The sequence below is a fragment of the Scyliorhinus torazame genome, chromosome 22, assembly GCF_047496885.1.
Source record: "Scyliorhinus torazame isolate Kashiwa2021f chromosome 22, sScyTor2.1, whole genome shotgun sequence".
NCBI lineage: Eukaryota > Metazoa > Chordata > Chondrichthyes > Carcharhiniformes > Scyliorhinidae > Scyliorhinus > Scyliorhinus torazame.
In genome coordinates, this window is record NC_092728.1 from 16,969,252 (window position 1) to 16,983,436 (window position 14,185).

Sequence of the window (14,185 nt, forward strand, 5' to 3'; positions counted from 1 at the left end):
AATCCCCACCCTGTCCCCGTATCCCTCAATACCCACCCTCTCCCCGTCTCCCTCAATCCCCACCCTCTCCCCGTCTGCCTCAATCCCCACCTTCTCCCCGTCTCCCTCAATCCCCACCCTCTCCCCGTCACCCTCAAACCCCACCTTCTCCCCATCTCCCTCAATCCCCACCCTCTTCCCATCTCCCTCAATCCCCACCCTCTCCCCATCTCCCTCAATCCCCACCCTCTCCCCGTCTCCCTCAATCCCCACCCTCTACCCCTCTACCTCAATCCCCACCTTCTCCCCATCTCCCTCAATCCCACCTTTTACCCGTCTCCCTCAATCCCCACCCTCTCCTCGTCTCCATCAATCCCCACCCTCTCCCCGTATCCCTCAATCCCCATCCTCTCCCCGTCTCCCTCAATCCCCACCCTCTCCCCGTCTCCCTCAATCCCCACCCTCTCCCCGTCTCCCTCAATCCCCACCCTCACCCCGTCTCCCCCAATCCCCACCTTCTCCCCGTCTCCCTCAATCCCCACCCTCTCCCCGTCTCCCTCAATCCCCACCCTCACCCCGTCTCCCTCAATTCCACCCTCTCCCCGTCTCCCTCAATCCCACCCTCTCCCCGTCTCCCTCAATCCCCACCCTCTACCCCTCTTCCTCAATCCCCACCTTCTCCCCATCTCCCTCAATCCCACCTTTTACCCGTCTCCCTCAATCCCCACCCTCTCCCCATCTCCCTGAATCCTCACCCTCTCCCCATCTCCCTCAATCCACACCCTCTCCCCGTCTCCCTCAATCCCCACCCTCTCCCCGTCTCCCTCAATCCCCACCCTCCCCCGTATCCCTCAATCCCCACCTTCTCCCCATCTCCCTCAATCCCCACCCTCTCCCCGTCTCCCTCAATCCCCACCCTCTCCCCGTCTACCTCAATCCCCACCTTCTCCTCGTCTCCCTCAATCCCCACCCTCTCCCCGTCTCCCTCAATCCCCACCCTCTCCCCGTCTCCCTCAATCCCCATCCTCTCCCCGTCTCCCTCAATCCCCACCCTCTCCCGGTCTCCCTCAATCCCCACCCTCTCCCCGTCTCCTTCAATCCCCACCCTCTCCCCGTCTCCCTCAATCCCCACCCTCTCCCCGTCTCCCTCAATCCCCACCCTCTCCCCATCTCCCTCAATCCCCACCCTCTCCCCATCTCCCTCAATCCCCACCCTCTCCCCATCTCCCTCAATCCGCACCCTCTCCCCGTCTCCCTCAATCCCCACCCTCTCCCCGTCTATCTCAATCCCCACCTTCTCCCCGTATCCCTCAATCCCCACCCTCTCCCCGTATCCCTCAATCCCCACCCTCTCCCCTTCTCCCTCAAACCCCACCTTCTCCCCATCTCCCTCAATCCCCACCCTCTCCCCATCTCCCTCAATCCCCACCCTCTCCCCATCTCCCTCAATCCGCACCCTCTCCCCGTCTCCCTCAATCCCCACCCTCTCCCCATCTCCCTCAATCCGCACCCTCTCCCCGTCTCCCTCAATCCCCACCCTCTCCCCATCTCCCTCAATCCCCACCCTCTCCCCGTATCCCTCAATCCCCACCCTCTCCCCGTCTCCCTCAATCGCCATCTTCTCCCCGTCTCCCTCAATCCCCAACATCTCCCCGTATCCCTAAATCCCCACCCTCTCCCCGTATACCTCAATCCCCACCCTCTCCCCGTCTCCCTCAATCGCCATCTTCTCCCCGTCTCCCTCAATCCCCAACCTCTCCCCGTCTCCCTCAATCCCCACCCTCTCCCCGTCTCCTTCAATCCCCACCCTCTCCCCGTCTCCCTCAATCCCCACCTTCTCCCCGTCTCCCTCAATCCCCACCCTCTCCCTGTCTCCCTCAAACCCTACTTCTCCCCATCTCCCTCAATCCCCACCCTCTCCCAATCTCCCTCAATCCCCACCTTCTCCCCGTCTCCCTCAATCCCCACCCTCTCCCCGTCTCCCTCAAACCCCACCTTCTCCCCATCTCCCTCAATCCCCACCCTCTCCCCGTCTCCCTCAATCCCCACCCTCTCCCCGTCTCCCTCAGTCCCCTCCCTCTCCCCGTCTCCCTCAATCCCCAACTTCTCCCCATCTCCCTCAGTCCCCTCCCTCTCCCCGTCTCCCTCAAGCCCCACCTTCTCCCCTTATCCCTCAATCCCCACCCTCTCCCCGTCTCCCTCAATCCCCACCTTCTCCCCGTCTCCCTCAATCCCCACCCTCTCCCCGTCTCCGTCAATGCCCACCCTCTCCCCGTCTCCCTCTATCCCCACCTTCTCCCCGTCTCCCTCAATCCCCACCCTCTCCCCGTCTCCCTCAAACCCCACCTTCTCCCCATCTCCCTCAATCCCCACCCTCTCCCCATCTCCCTCAATCCCCACCCTGTCCCCGTATCCCTCAATACCCACCCTCTCCCCGTCTCCCTCAATCCCCACCCTCTCCCCGTCTGCCTCAATCCCCACCTTCTCCCCGTCTCCCTCAATCCCCACCCTCTCCCCGTCACCCTCAAACCCCACCTTCTCCCCATCTCCCTCAATCCCCACCCTCTTCCCATCTCCCTCAATCCCCACCCTCTCCCCATCTCCCTCAATCCCCACCCTCTCCCCGTCTCCCTCAATCCCCACCCTCTACCCCTCTACCTCAATCCCCACCTTCTCCCCATCTCCCTCAATCCCACCTTTTACCCGTCTCCCTCAATCCCCACCCTCTCCTCGTCTCCATCAATCCCCACCCTCTCCCCGTATCCCTCAATCCCCATCCTCTCCCCGTCTCCCTCAATCCCCACCCTCTCCCCGTCTCCCTCAATCCCCACCCTCTCCCCGTCTCCCTCAATCCCCACCCTCACCCCGTCTCCCCCAATCCCCACCTTCTCCCCGTCTCCCTCAATCCCCACCCTCTCCCCGTCTCCCTCAATCCCCACCCTCACCCCGTCTCCCTCAATTCCACCCTCTCCCCGTCTCCCTCAATCCCACCCTCTCCCCGTCTCCCTCAATCCCCACCCTCTACCCCTCTTCCTCAATCCCCACCTTCTCCCCATCTCCCTCAATCCCACCTTTTACCCGTCTCCCTCAATCCCCACCCTCTCCCCATCTCCCTGAATCCTCACCCTCTCCCCATCTCCCTCAATCCACACCCTCTCCCCGTCTCCCTCAATCCCCACCCTCTCCCCGTCTCCCTCAATCCCCACCCTCCCCCGTATCCCTCAATCCCCACCTTCTCCCCATCTCCCTCAATCCCCACCCTCTCCCCGTCTCCCTCAATCCCCACCCTCTCCCCGTCTACCTCAATCCCCACCTTCTCCTCGTCTCCCTCAATCCCCACCCTCTCCCCGTCTCCCTCAATCCCCACCCTCTCCCCGTCTCCCTCAATCCCCATCCTCTCCCCGTCTCCCTCAATCCCCACCCTCTCCCGGTCTCCCTCAATCCCCACCCTCTCCCCGTCTCCTTCAATCCCCACCCTCTCCCCGTCTCCCTCAATCCGCACCCTTCTCCCCGTCTCCCTCAATCCCCACCCTCTCCCCGTATCCCCCAATCCCCAACTTCTCCCCGTCTCCCTCAATCCCCACCCTCTCCCCGTCTCCCTGAAACCCCACCTTCTCCCCATCTCCCTCAATCCCCACCCTCTCCCCATCTCCCTCAATCCCCACCTTCTCCCCGTCTCCCTCAATCCCCACCCTCTCCCCGTCTCCCTCAATCCCCACCTTCTCCCCTTATCCCTCAATCCCCACCCGCTCCCCGTCTCCCTCAATCCCCACCTTCTGCCCGTCTCCCTCAATCCCGACCCTCTCCCCGTCTCCCTAAAACCCCACCTTCTCCCCATCTCCCTCAATCCCCACCCTCTTCCAATCTCCCTCAATCCCCACCCTCTCCCCGTCTCCCTCAATCCCCACCCTCTCCACGTTTCCCTCAATTCCCACCCTCTCCCCGTCTCCCTCAATCCCCACCCTCTCCCCGTCTCCCTCAATCCCCACCCTCTCCCCGTATCCCTCAATCCCCACCCTCAACCCGTCTCCCTCAATCCCCACCTTCTGCCCGTCTCCCTCAATCCCGACCCTCTCCCCGTCTCCCTCAAACCCCACCTTCTCCCCATCTCCCTCAATCCCCACCCTCTTCCAATCTCCCTCAATCCCCACCCTCTCCCCATCTCCCTCAATCCCCACCCTCTCCCCGTCTCCCTGAATCCCCACCCTATCCCCGTCTCCCTCAATGCCTACCCTCTCCCCGTCTCCCTCAATCCCCACCCTCTCCCCATCTCCCTCAATCCACACCCTCTCCCCGTCTCCCTCAATCCCCACCCTCTCCCCATCTCCCTCAATCCCCACCCTCTCCCCGTCTCCCTCAATCCCCACCCTATCCCCGTCTCCCTCAATCCCCACCCTCCCCCCATCCTCCTCAATCCCCACCTTCTCCCCATCTCCCTCAATCCTCACCCTCTCCCCATCTCCCTCAATCCCCATCCTCTCCCCGTCTACCTCAATCCCCACCTTCTCCCCATCTCCCTCAATCGCCACCTTCTCCCCGTCTCCCTCAATCCCCACCCTCTCCCCGTATCCCTCAATCCCCACCCTCTCCCCGTATTCCTCAATCCCCACCCTCTCCCCGTATCCCTCAATCCCCACCCTCTCCCCGTCTCCGTCAATGCCCACCCTCTCCCCGTCTCCCTCTATCCCCACCTTCTCCCCGTCTCCCTCAATCCCCACCCTCTCCCCGTCTCCCTCAAACCCCACCTTCTCCCCATCTCCCTCAATCCCCACCCTCTCCCCATCTCCCTCAATCCCCACCCTGTCCCCGTATCCCTCAATCCCCACCCTCTCCTCGTCTCCCTCAATCCCCACCCTCTCCCCGTCTGCCTCAATCCCCACCTTCTCCCCGTCTCCCTCAATCCCCACCCTCTCCCCGTCACCCTCAAACCCCACCTTCTCCCCATCTCCCTCAATCCCCACCCTCTTCCCATCTCCCTCAATCCCCACCCTCTCCCCATCTCCCTCAATCCCCACCCTCTCCCCGTCTCCCTCAATCCCCACCCTCTACCCCTCTACCTCAATCCCCACCTTCTCCCCATCTCCCTCAATCCCACCTTTTACCCGTCTCCCTCAATCCACACCCTCTCCCCATCTCCCTGAATCCTCACCCTCTCCCCATCTCCCTCAATCCACACCCTCTCCCCGTCTCCCTCAATCCCCACCCTCTCCCCGTCTACCTCAATCCCCACCTTCTCCCCATCTCCCTCAATCCCCACCTTCTCCCCGTCTCCCTCAATCCCCACCCTCTCCCCGTCTCCCTCAATCCCCACCCTCACCCCGTCTCCCTCAATTCCACCCTCTCCCCGTATCCCTCAATCCCCACCCTCTCCCGTCTCCCTCAATCCCCACCCTCTCCCCGTCTCCCTCAATCCCCACCCTCTCCCCGTATACCTCACTCCCCACCCTCTCCCCGTCTCCCTCAATCCCCCCCTTCTCCCCGTCTCCCTCAATCCCCACCCTCTCCCCGTCTCCCTCAATCCCCACCCTCTCCCCGTCTCCCTCAATCCCCACCCTCTCCCCGTCTCCCTCAATCCCCACCCTCTCCCCGTCTCCCTCAATCCCCACCCTCTCCCCGTATCCCTCAATCCCCACCCTCTCCCCGTCTCCCTCAATCCCCACCCTCTCCCCGTCTCCCTCAATCCCCACCCTCTCCCCGTCTCCCTCAATCCCCACCCTCTCCCCGTCTCCCTCAATCCCCAACCTCTCCCCGTCTCCCTCAATCCCCACCCTCTCCCCGTCTCCCTCAATCCCCACCCTCTCCCCGTCTCCCTCAATCCCCACCCTCTCCCCGTATCTCTCAATCCCCACCCTCTCCCCGTCTTCCTCAATCCCCACCCTCTCCCCGTCTCCCTCAATCCCCACCCTCTCCCCTCATCCCTCAATCCCCAGCTTCTCCCCGTCTCCCTCAATCCCCACCCTCTCCCCGTCTCCCTCAATCCCCACCCTCTCCCCGTCTCCCTCAATCCCCACCCTCTCCCCGTCTCCCTCAATCCCCACCCTCTCCCCGTCTCCCTCAATCCCCACCCTCTCCCCGTCTCCCTCAATCCCCACCCTCTCCCCGTATCCCTCAATCCCCACCCTCTCCCCGTATCCCTCAACCCCCACCCTCTCCCCGTCTCCCTCAATCCCCACCCTCTCCCCGTATCCCTCAATCCCCCTTCCCCGTCTCACTCATTCCCCACCCTCTCCCCGTCTCCCTCAATCCCCACCCTCTCCCCGTATCCCTCAATCCCCACCCTCTCCCCGTCTCCTTCAATCCCCACCCTCTCCCCGTCTCCCTCAATCCCCACCCTCTCCCCGTCTCCCTCAATCCCCACCCTCTCCCCATCTCCCTCAATCCCCAACTTCTCCCCGTCTCCCTCAATCCCCACCCTCTCCCCATCTCCCTCAAACCCCACCTTCTCCCCGTCTCCCTCAATCCCCACCCACTCCCCGTCTCCCTCAATCCCCACCCTCTCCCCGTCTCCCTCAATCCCCACCTTCTCCCCTTATCCCTCAATCCCCACCCTCTCCGCGTCTTCCTCAATCCCCACCTTCTCCCCTTATCCCTCAATCCCCACCTTCTCCCCGTCTCCCTCAATCCACACCCTCTCCCCGTATCCCTCAATCCCCACCCTCTCCCCGTCTCCCTCAATCCCCACCCTCTCCCCGTCTCCCTCAATCCCCACCCTCTCCCCGTATCCCTCAATCCCCACCCTCTCCCCGTCTCCCTCAATCCCCACCCTCTCCCCGTCTCCCTCAATCCCCACCCTCTCCCCGTCTCCCTCAATCTCCACCCTCTCCCCGTCTCCCTCAAACCCCACCCTATCCCCATCTCCCTCAATCCCCGCCCTCTCCGCGTCTCCCTCAATCCCCACCCTCTCCCCGTCTCCCACAATCCCCACCCTCTCCCCGTCTCCCTCAATCTCCACCCTCTCCCCGTCTCCCTCAATCCCCAACTTCTCCCCGTCTCCCTCAATCCCCACCCTCTCCCCATCTCCCTCAAACCCCACCTTCTCCCCGTCTCCCTCAATCCCCGCCCTCTCCCCGTCTCCCTCAATCCCCACCCTCTCCCCGTCTACCTCAATCCCCACCTTCTCCCCGTCTCCCTCAATCCCCACCTTCTCCCCATCTCCCTCAATCCCCACCTTTTCCCCGTCTCCCTCAATCCCCACCCTCTCCCCGTCTCCCTCAATCCCCACCCTCTCCCCGTCTACCTCAATCCCCACCTTCTCCCCATCTCCCTCAATCGTCACCTTCTCCTCGTCTCCCTCAATCCCCACCCTCTCCCCGTATCCCTCAATCCCCACCCTCTCCCCGTCTCCCTCAATCCCCACCCTCTCCCCCATCCCTCAATCCCCACCCTCTCCCCGTCTCCCTCAATCCCCACCCACTCCCCGTCTCCCTCAATCCCCACCCTCTCCCCGTCTCCCTCAATCCCCACCTTCTCCCCATCTCCCTCAAACCCCATCTTCTCCCCATCTCCCTCAATCCCCACCCTCTCCCCATCTCCCTCAATCCCCACCCTCTCCCCGTCTCCCTCAATCCCCACCCTCTCCCCATCTCCCTCAATCCCCACCCTCTCCCCATCTCCCTCAATCCCCACCCTCTCCCCGTCTCCCTCAATCCCCACCCTCTCCCCATCTCCCTCAATCCCCACCCTCTCCCCATCTCCCTCAATCCCCACCCTCTCCCCGTCTCCCTCAATCCCCACCCTCTCCCCATCTCCCTCAATCCCCACCCTCTCCCCATCTCCCTCAATCCGCACCCTCTCCCCGTCTCCCTCAATCCCCACCCTCTCCCCTTCTATCTCAATCCCCACCTTCTCCCCGTATCCCTCAATCCCCACCCTCTCCCCTTCTCCCTCAATCCCCACCCTCTCCCCATCTCCCTCAATCCGCACCCTCTCCCCGTCTCCCTCAATCCCCACCCTCTCCCCGTCTATCTCAATCCCCACCCTCTCCCCGTATCCCTCAATCCCCACCCTCTCCCCGTCTCCCTCAATCCCCAACCTCTCCCCGTATTCCTCCATCCCCACCCTCTACCCGTATCCCTCAATCCCCACCCTCTCCCCATCTCCCTCAATCCCCACCCTCTCCCCGTCTCCCTCAATCCGCACCCTCTCCCCGTCTCCTTCAATCCCGACCCTCTCCCCGTCTCCCTCAATCCCCGCACTCTCCCCGTCTCCCTCAATCCCCACCCTCTCCCCGTCTCCCTCAATCCCCACCCTCTCCCCGTATCCCTCAATCCCCACCCTCTCCCCCATCCCTCAATCCCCACCCTCTCCCCGTTTCCCTCAATCCCCACCTTCTGCCTGTCTCCCTCAATCGCCACCTTCTACCCGTCTCCCTCAATCCCCACCCTCTCTCCGTCCCCCTCAATCCCCACCCTCTCCCCCATCCCTCAATCCCCACCCTCTCCCCGTTTCCCTCAATCCCCACCTTCTGCCTGTCTCCCTCAATCCCCACCTTCTCCCCGTATCCCTCAATCCCCACCCTCTCCCCGTCTCCCTCAATCCCCAACCTCTCCCCGTATTCCTCCATCCCCACCCTCTACCCGTATCCCTCAATCTCCCCCCTCTCCCCGTCTCCCTCAATCCCCACCCTCTCCCCGTCTCACTCAATCCCCACCCTCTCCCCGTCTCCTTCAATCCCGACCCTCTCCCCGTCTCCCTCAATCCCCACACTCTCCCCGTCTCCCTCAATCCCCACCCTCTCCCCGTCTCCCTCAATCCCCACCCTCTCCCCGTATACCTCAATCCCCACCCTCTCCCCCATCCCTCAATCCCCACCCTCTCCCCGTTTCCCTCAATCCCCACCTTCTGCCTGTCTCCCTCAATCCCCACCTTCTCCCCGTCTCCCTCAATCCCCACCCTCTCCCCGTCCCCCTCAATCCCCACCCTCTCCCCATCTCCCTCAATCCCCACCCTCTCCCCATCTCCCTCAATCCCCACCCTCTCCCCATCTCCCTCAATCCCCACCCTCTCCCCATCTCCCTCAATCCGCACCCTCTCCCCGTCTCCCTCAATCCCCACCCTCTCCCCGTCTATCTCAATCCCCACCTTCTCCCCGTATCCCTCAATCCCCACCCTCTCCCCGTATCCCTCAATCCCCACCCTCTCCCCTTCTCCCTCAAACCCCACCTTCTCCCCATCTCCCTCAATCCCCACCCTCTCCCCATCTCCCTCAATCCCCACCCTCTCCCCATCTCCCTCAATCCGCACCCTCTCCCCGTCTCCCTCAATCCCCACCCTCTCCCCATCTCCCTCAATCCGCACCCTCTCCCCGTCTCCCTCAATCCCCACCCTCTCCCCATCTCCCTCAATCCCCACCCTCTCCCCGTATCCCTCAATCCCCACCCTCTCCCCGTCTCCCTCAATCGCCATCTTCTCCCCGTCTCCCTCAATCCCCAACCTCTCCCCGTATCCCTCAATCCCCACCCTCTCCCCGTATACCTCAATCCCCACCCTCTCCCCGTCTCCCTCAATCGCCATCTTCTCCCCGTCTCCCTCAATCCCCAACCTCTCCCCGTCTCCCTCAATCCCCACCCTCTCCCCGTCTCCTTCAATCCCCACCCTCTCCCCGTCTCCCTCAATCCCCACCCTCTCCCCGTCTCCCTCAGTCCCCTCCCTCTCCCCGTCTCCCTCAATCCCCACCTTCTCCCCATCTACCTCAGTCCCCTCCCTCTCCCCGTCTCCCTCAAGCCCCACCTTCTTCCCTTATCCCTCAATCCCCACCCTCTCCCCGTCTCCCTCAATCCCCACCTTCTCCCCGTCTCCCTCAATCCCCACCCTCTCCCCATCTCCGTCAATGCCCACCCTCTCCCCGTCTCCCTCTATCCCCACCTTCTCCCCGTCTCCCTCAATCCCCACCCTCTCCCCGTCTCCCTCAAACCCCACCTTCTCCCCATCTCCCTCAATCCCCACCCTCTCCCCATCTCCCTCAATCCCCACCCTGTCCCCGTATCCCTCAATCCCCACCCTCTCCCCGTCTCCCTCAATCCCCACCCTCTCCCCGTCTGCCTCAATCCCCACCTTCTCCCCGTCTCCCTCAATCCCCACCCTCTCCCCGTCACCCTCAAACCCCACCTTCTCCCCATCTCCCTCAATCCCACCTTTTACCCGTCTCCCTCAATCCCCACCCTCTCCCCATCTCCCTGAATCCTCACCCTCTCCCCATCTCCCTCAATCCACACCCTCTCCCCGTCTCCCTCAATCCCCACCCTCTCCCCGTCTACCTCAATCCCCACCTTCTCCCCATCTCCCTCAATCCCCACCTTCTCCTCGTCTCCATCAATCCCCACCCTCTCCCCGTATCCCTCAATCCCCATCCTCTCCCCGTCTCCCTCAATTGCCACCCTCTCCCCGTCTCCCTCAATCCCCACCCTCTCCCCGTCTCCCTCAATCCCCACCCTCACCCCGTCTCCCCCAATCCCCACCTTCTCCCCGTCTCCCTCCATCCCCACCCTCTCCCCGTCTCCCTCAATCCCCACCCTCACCCCGTCTCCCTCAATTCCACCCTCTCCCCGTCTCCCTCAATCCCACCCTCTCCCCGTCTCCCTCAATCCCCACCCTCTACCCCTCTACCTCAATCCCCACCTTCTCCCCATCTCCCTCAATCCCACCTTTTACACGTCTCCCTCAATCCCCACCCTCTCCCCATCTCCCTGAATCCTCACCCTCTCCCCATCTCCCTCAATCCACACCCTCTCCCCATCTCCCTCAATCCCCACCCTCTCCCCGTCTCCCTCAATCCCCACCCTCCCCCGTATCCCTCAATCCCCACCTTCTCCCCATCTCCCTCAATCCCCACCCTCTCCTCGTCTCCCTCAATCCCCACCCTCTCCCCGTCTACCTCAATCCCCACCTTCTCCTCGTCTCCCTCAATCCCCACCCTCTCCCCGTCTCCCTCAATCCCCACCCTCTCCCCGTCTCCCTCAATCCCCATCCTCTCCCCGTCTCCCTCAATCCCCACCCTCTCCCGGTCTCCCTCAATCCCCACCCTCTCCCCGTCTCCCTCAATCCCCACCCTCTCCCCGTCTCCCTCAATCCGCACCCTTCTCCCCGTCTCCCTCAATCCCCACCCTCTCCCCGTATCCCCCAATCCCCAACTTCTCCCCGTCTCCCTCAATCCCCACCCTCTCCCCGTCTCCCTGAAACCCCACCTTCTCCCCATCTCCCTCAATCCCCACCCTCTCCCCATCTCCCTCAATCCCCACCTTCTCCCCGTCTCCCTCAATCCCCACCCTCTCCCCGTCTCCCTCAATCCCCACCTTCTCCCCTTATCCCTCAATCCCCACCCGCTCCCCGTCTCCCTCAATCCCCACCTTCTGCCCGTCTCCCTCTATCCCGACCCTCTCCCCGTCTCCCTCAAACCCCACCTTCTCCCCATCTCCCTCAATCCCCACCCTCTTCCAATCTCCCTCAATCCCCACCCTCTCCCCGTCTCCCTCAATCCCCACCCTCTCCACGTTTCCCTCAATTCCCACCCTCTCCCCGTCTCCCTCAATCCCCACCCTCTCCCCGTCTCCCTCAATCCCCACCCTCTCCCCGTATCCCTCAATCCCCACCCTCAACCCGTCTCCCTCAATCCCCACCCTCTCCCCATCTCCCTCAATCCCCACCGTCTCCCCGTATCCCTCAATCCCCACCCTCAACCCGTCTCCCTCAATCCCCACCTTCTGCCCGTCTCCCTCAATCCCGACCCTCTCCCCGTCTCCCTCAAACCCCACCTTCTCCCCATCTCCCTCAATCCCCACCCTCTTCCAATCTCCCTCAATCCCCACCCTCTCCCCATCTCCCTCAATCCCCACCCTCTCCCCGTCTCCCTCAATCCCCACCCTATCCCCGTCTCCCTCAATGCCTACCCTCTCCCCGTCTCCCTCAATCCCCACCCTCTCCCCATCTCCATCAATCCACACCCTCTCCCCGTCTCCCTCAATCCCCACCCTCTCCCCATCTCCCTCAATCCCCACCCTCTCCCCGTCTCCCTCAATCCCCACCCTATCCCCGTCTCCCTCAATCCCCACCCTCCCCCCATCCTCCTCAATCCCCACCCTCTCCCCGTCTCCCTCAATCCCCACCCTATCCCCGTCTCCCTCAATCCCCATCCCTTTCCCCGTCTCCCTCAATCCCCACCCTCTCCCTCAATCCCACCCTCTCCCCATCTCCCTCAATCCTCACCCTCTCCCCATCTCCCTCAATCCCCATCCTCTCCCCATCTCCCTCAATCGCCACCTTCTCCCCATCTCCCTCAATCCTCACCCTCTCCCCATCTCCCTCAATCCCCATCCTCTCCCCGTCTACCTCAATCCCCACCTTCTCCCCATCTCCCTCAATCGCCACCTTCTCCCCGTCTCCCTCAATCCCCACCCTCTCCCCGTATCCCTCAATCCCCACCCTCTCCCCGTATTCCTCAATCCCCACCCTCTCCCCGTATCCCTCAATCCCCACCCTCTCCCCGTCTCCCTCAATCCCCACCCTCCCACCGTCTCCCTCAATCCCCACCCTCTCCCCGTCTCCCTCAATCCCCACCCTCTCCCCGTCTCCCTCAATCCCCACCCTCTCCCCGTATCCCTCAATCCCCACCCTCTCCCCGTATCCCTCAATCCCCACCCTCTCCCCATCTCCCTCAATCCCCTCTCCCCGTTTCCCTCAATCCCCACCCTCTCCCCGTATCCCTCAATCCCCACCCTCTCCCCGTCTCCCTCAATCCCCTCTCCCCGTTTCCCTCAATCCCCACCCTCTCCCCGTATCCCTCAATCCCCACCCTCTCCCCGTCTCCCTCAATCCCCTCTCCCCGTTTCCCTCAATCCCCACCCTCCCCCCGTATCCCTCAATCCCCACCCTCCCCCCATCCTCCTCAATCCCCACCCTCTCCCCGTCTCCCTCAGTCCCCACCCTCTCACCGTCTCCCTCAATCCCCACCCTCTCCCCGTATCCCTCAATCCCACCCTCTCCCCGTATCCCTCAATCCCCACCCTCTCCCCGTCTCCCTCAATCCCCTCTCCCCGTTTCCCTCAATTCCCACCCTCTCCCCATATCCCTCAATCCCCACCCTCTCCCCGTATCCCTCAATCCCCACCCTCCCCCCATCCTCCTCAATCCCCACCCTCTCCCCGTCTCCCTCAATCCCCACCCTCTCCCCGTCTCCCTCAATCCCCACCCTCTGCCTGTATCCCTCAAACCCTCACCTTCCACCTCCCGTTGTCTTCCCAGGGGCTGGCTGTCGCTCGCCTTGTGGATACGTGGGAAACGTCGCCGCCGATATTGCGGAGTGTGCCCAGAAGTTCTTTGATTGACCAATTAACACCCCCTCCCATTGCCCCTCTGGGTGCCGGGGATTTAACCTGCCTGTGTACGGGATCCTTACCCTCGTTCGGCTTGGTCTTCAGCCTGCGGCACAGTCCATTGATGTCTCCGTAGGAGGCCTGAATCTTCTGGATTGCGTCTGTACCGCGAAGTTCCATGAGGGCGCACAATTCCTGTTGGGTGCATCCGAACCCGTGCACGAGGTCTGGCTCCAACTGCCCGTTGTTGGGGGAGAACATCACCGTCTTGCTGTCGAGGTCCACCATAGTGTCACTGGATAACATGGGGGGCAAGGAGTTGGGGGGGGGGGTGCGGGGGGCAAGGTCAGCAGCCAGCTGGGGCGGACCTCTGGTCGGGGGTCCGGGCCTCTTGCACCCTGGGCATCGGAGACAACGGCAGGGCAGGCAAGCTGGGCACAGCGGTGGCAACGGGGGCGGAGACCGGGCGGGCAGGCGGGATCTCGGGCCTAGAGCGCTTCCTCAGGCCTCCGGCCTGTCAAGAAAACCTGGAACGGGAAGAGAAAGATGTTTGAGGGCCTGGCGGGCAAAGATGTCAAACAAAAGAGCATATCACATTCGCGCCACTCGGTGGCCATCTCCACAGGATTGGATTTGCTTCATTGTCACGTGTACTGAGGTACAGTGAAACATAGTCTTCTCCGTACAGCCCAGACAGATCGTCCCATACATGAAAAACAGAGGACAGACAATAAATACACAATGTTGGCTTTCATTAACAGGGGGATTGAGTTTAAGAGCCGTGAGGTTTTGCTGCAGCTTTAGTTAGACCACACTTGAAATATTGTGTCCAGTTCTGGTCGCTTCATTCTCGGAAGGATGTGGCTGCTTTGGGGAGGGGTGTAATGACCTCCAATTGG

At 62.7% G+C, this 14,185-nt stretch overlaps 1 protein-coding gene across 1 annotated transcript in view; it reads right to left on the reverse strand.

Moving 5' to 3' along the window:
• atp2b4 (ATPase plasma membrane Ca2+ transporting 4) overlaps nt 1-13,611 on the reverse strand; it is a 386,143-nt gene extending 372,532 nt beyond the window's left edge. The window contains 1 exon segment of the mRNA XM_072489019.1: nt 13,359-13,611. Coding sequence (XP_072345120.1) covers nt 13,359-13,592 — 234 coding nt within the window. The 5' untranslated portion in view covers nt 13,593-13,611.
• Between the last annotated feature and the right edge of the window lie 574 nt (nt 13,612-14,185).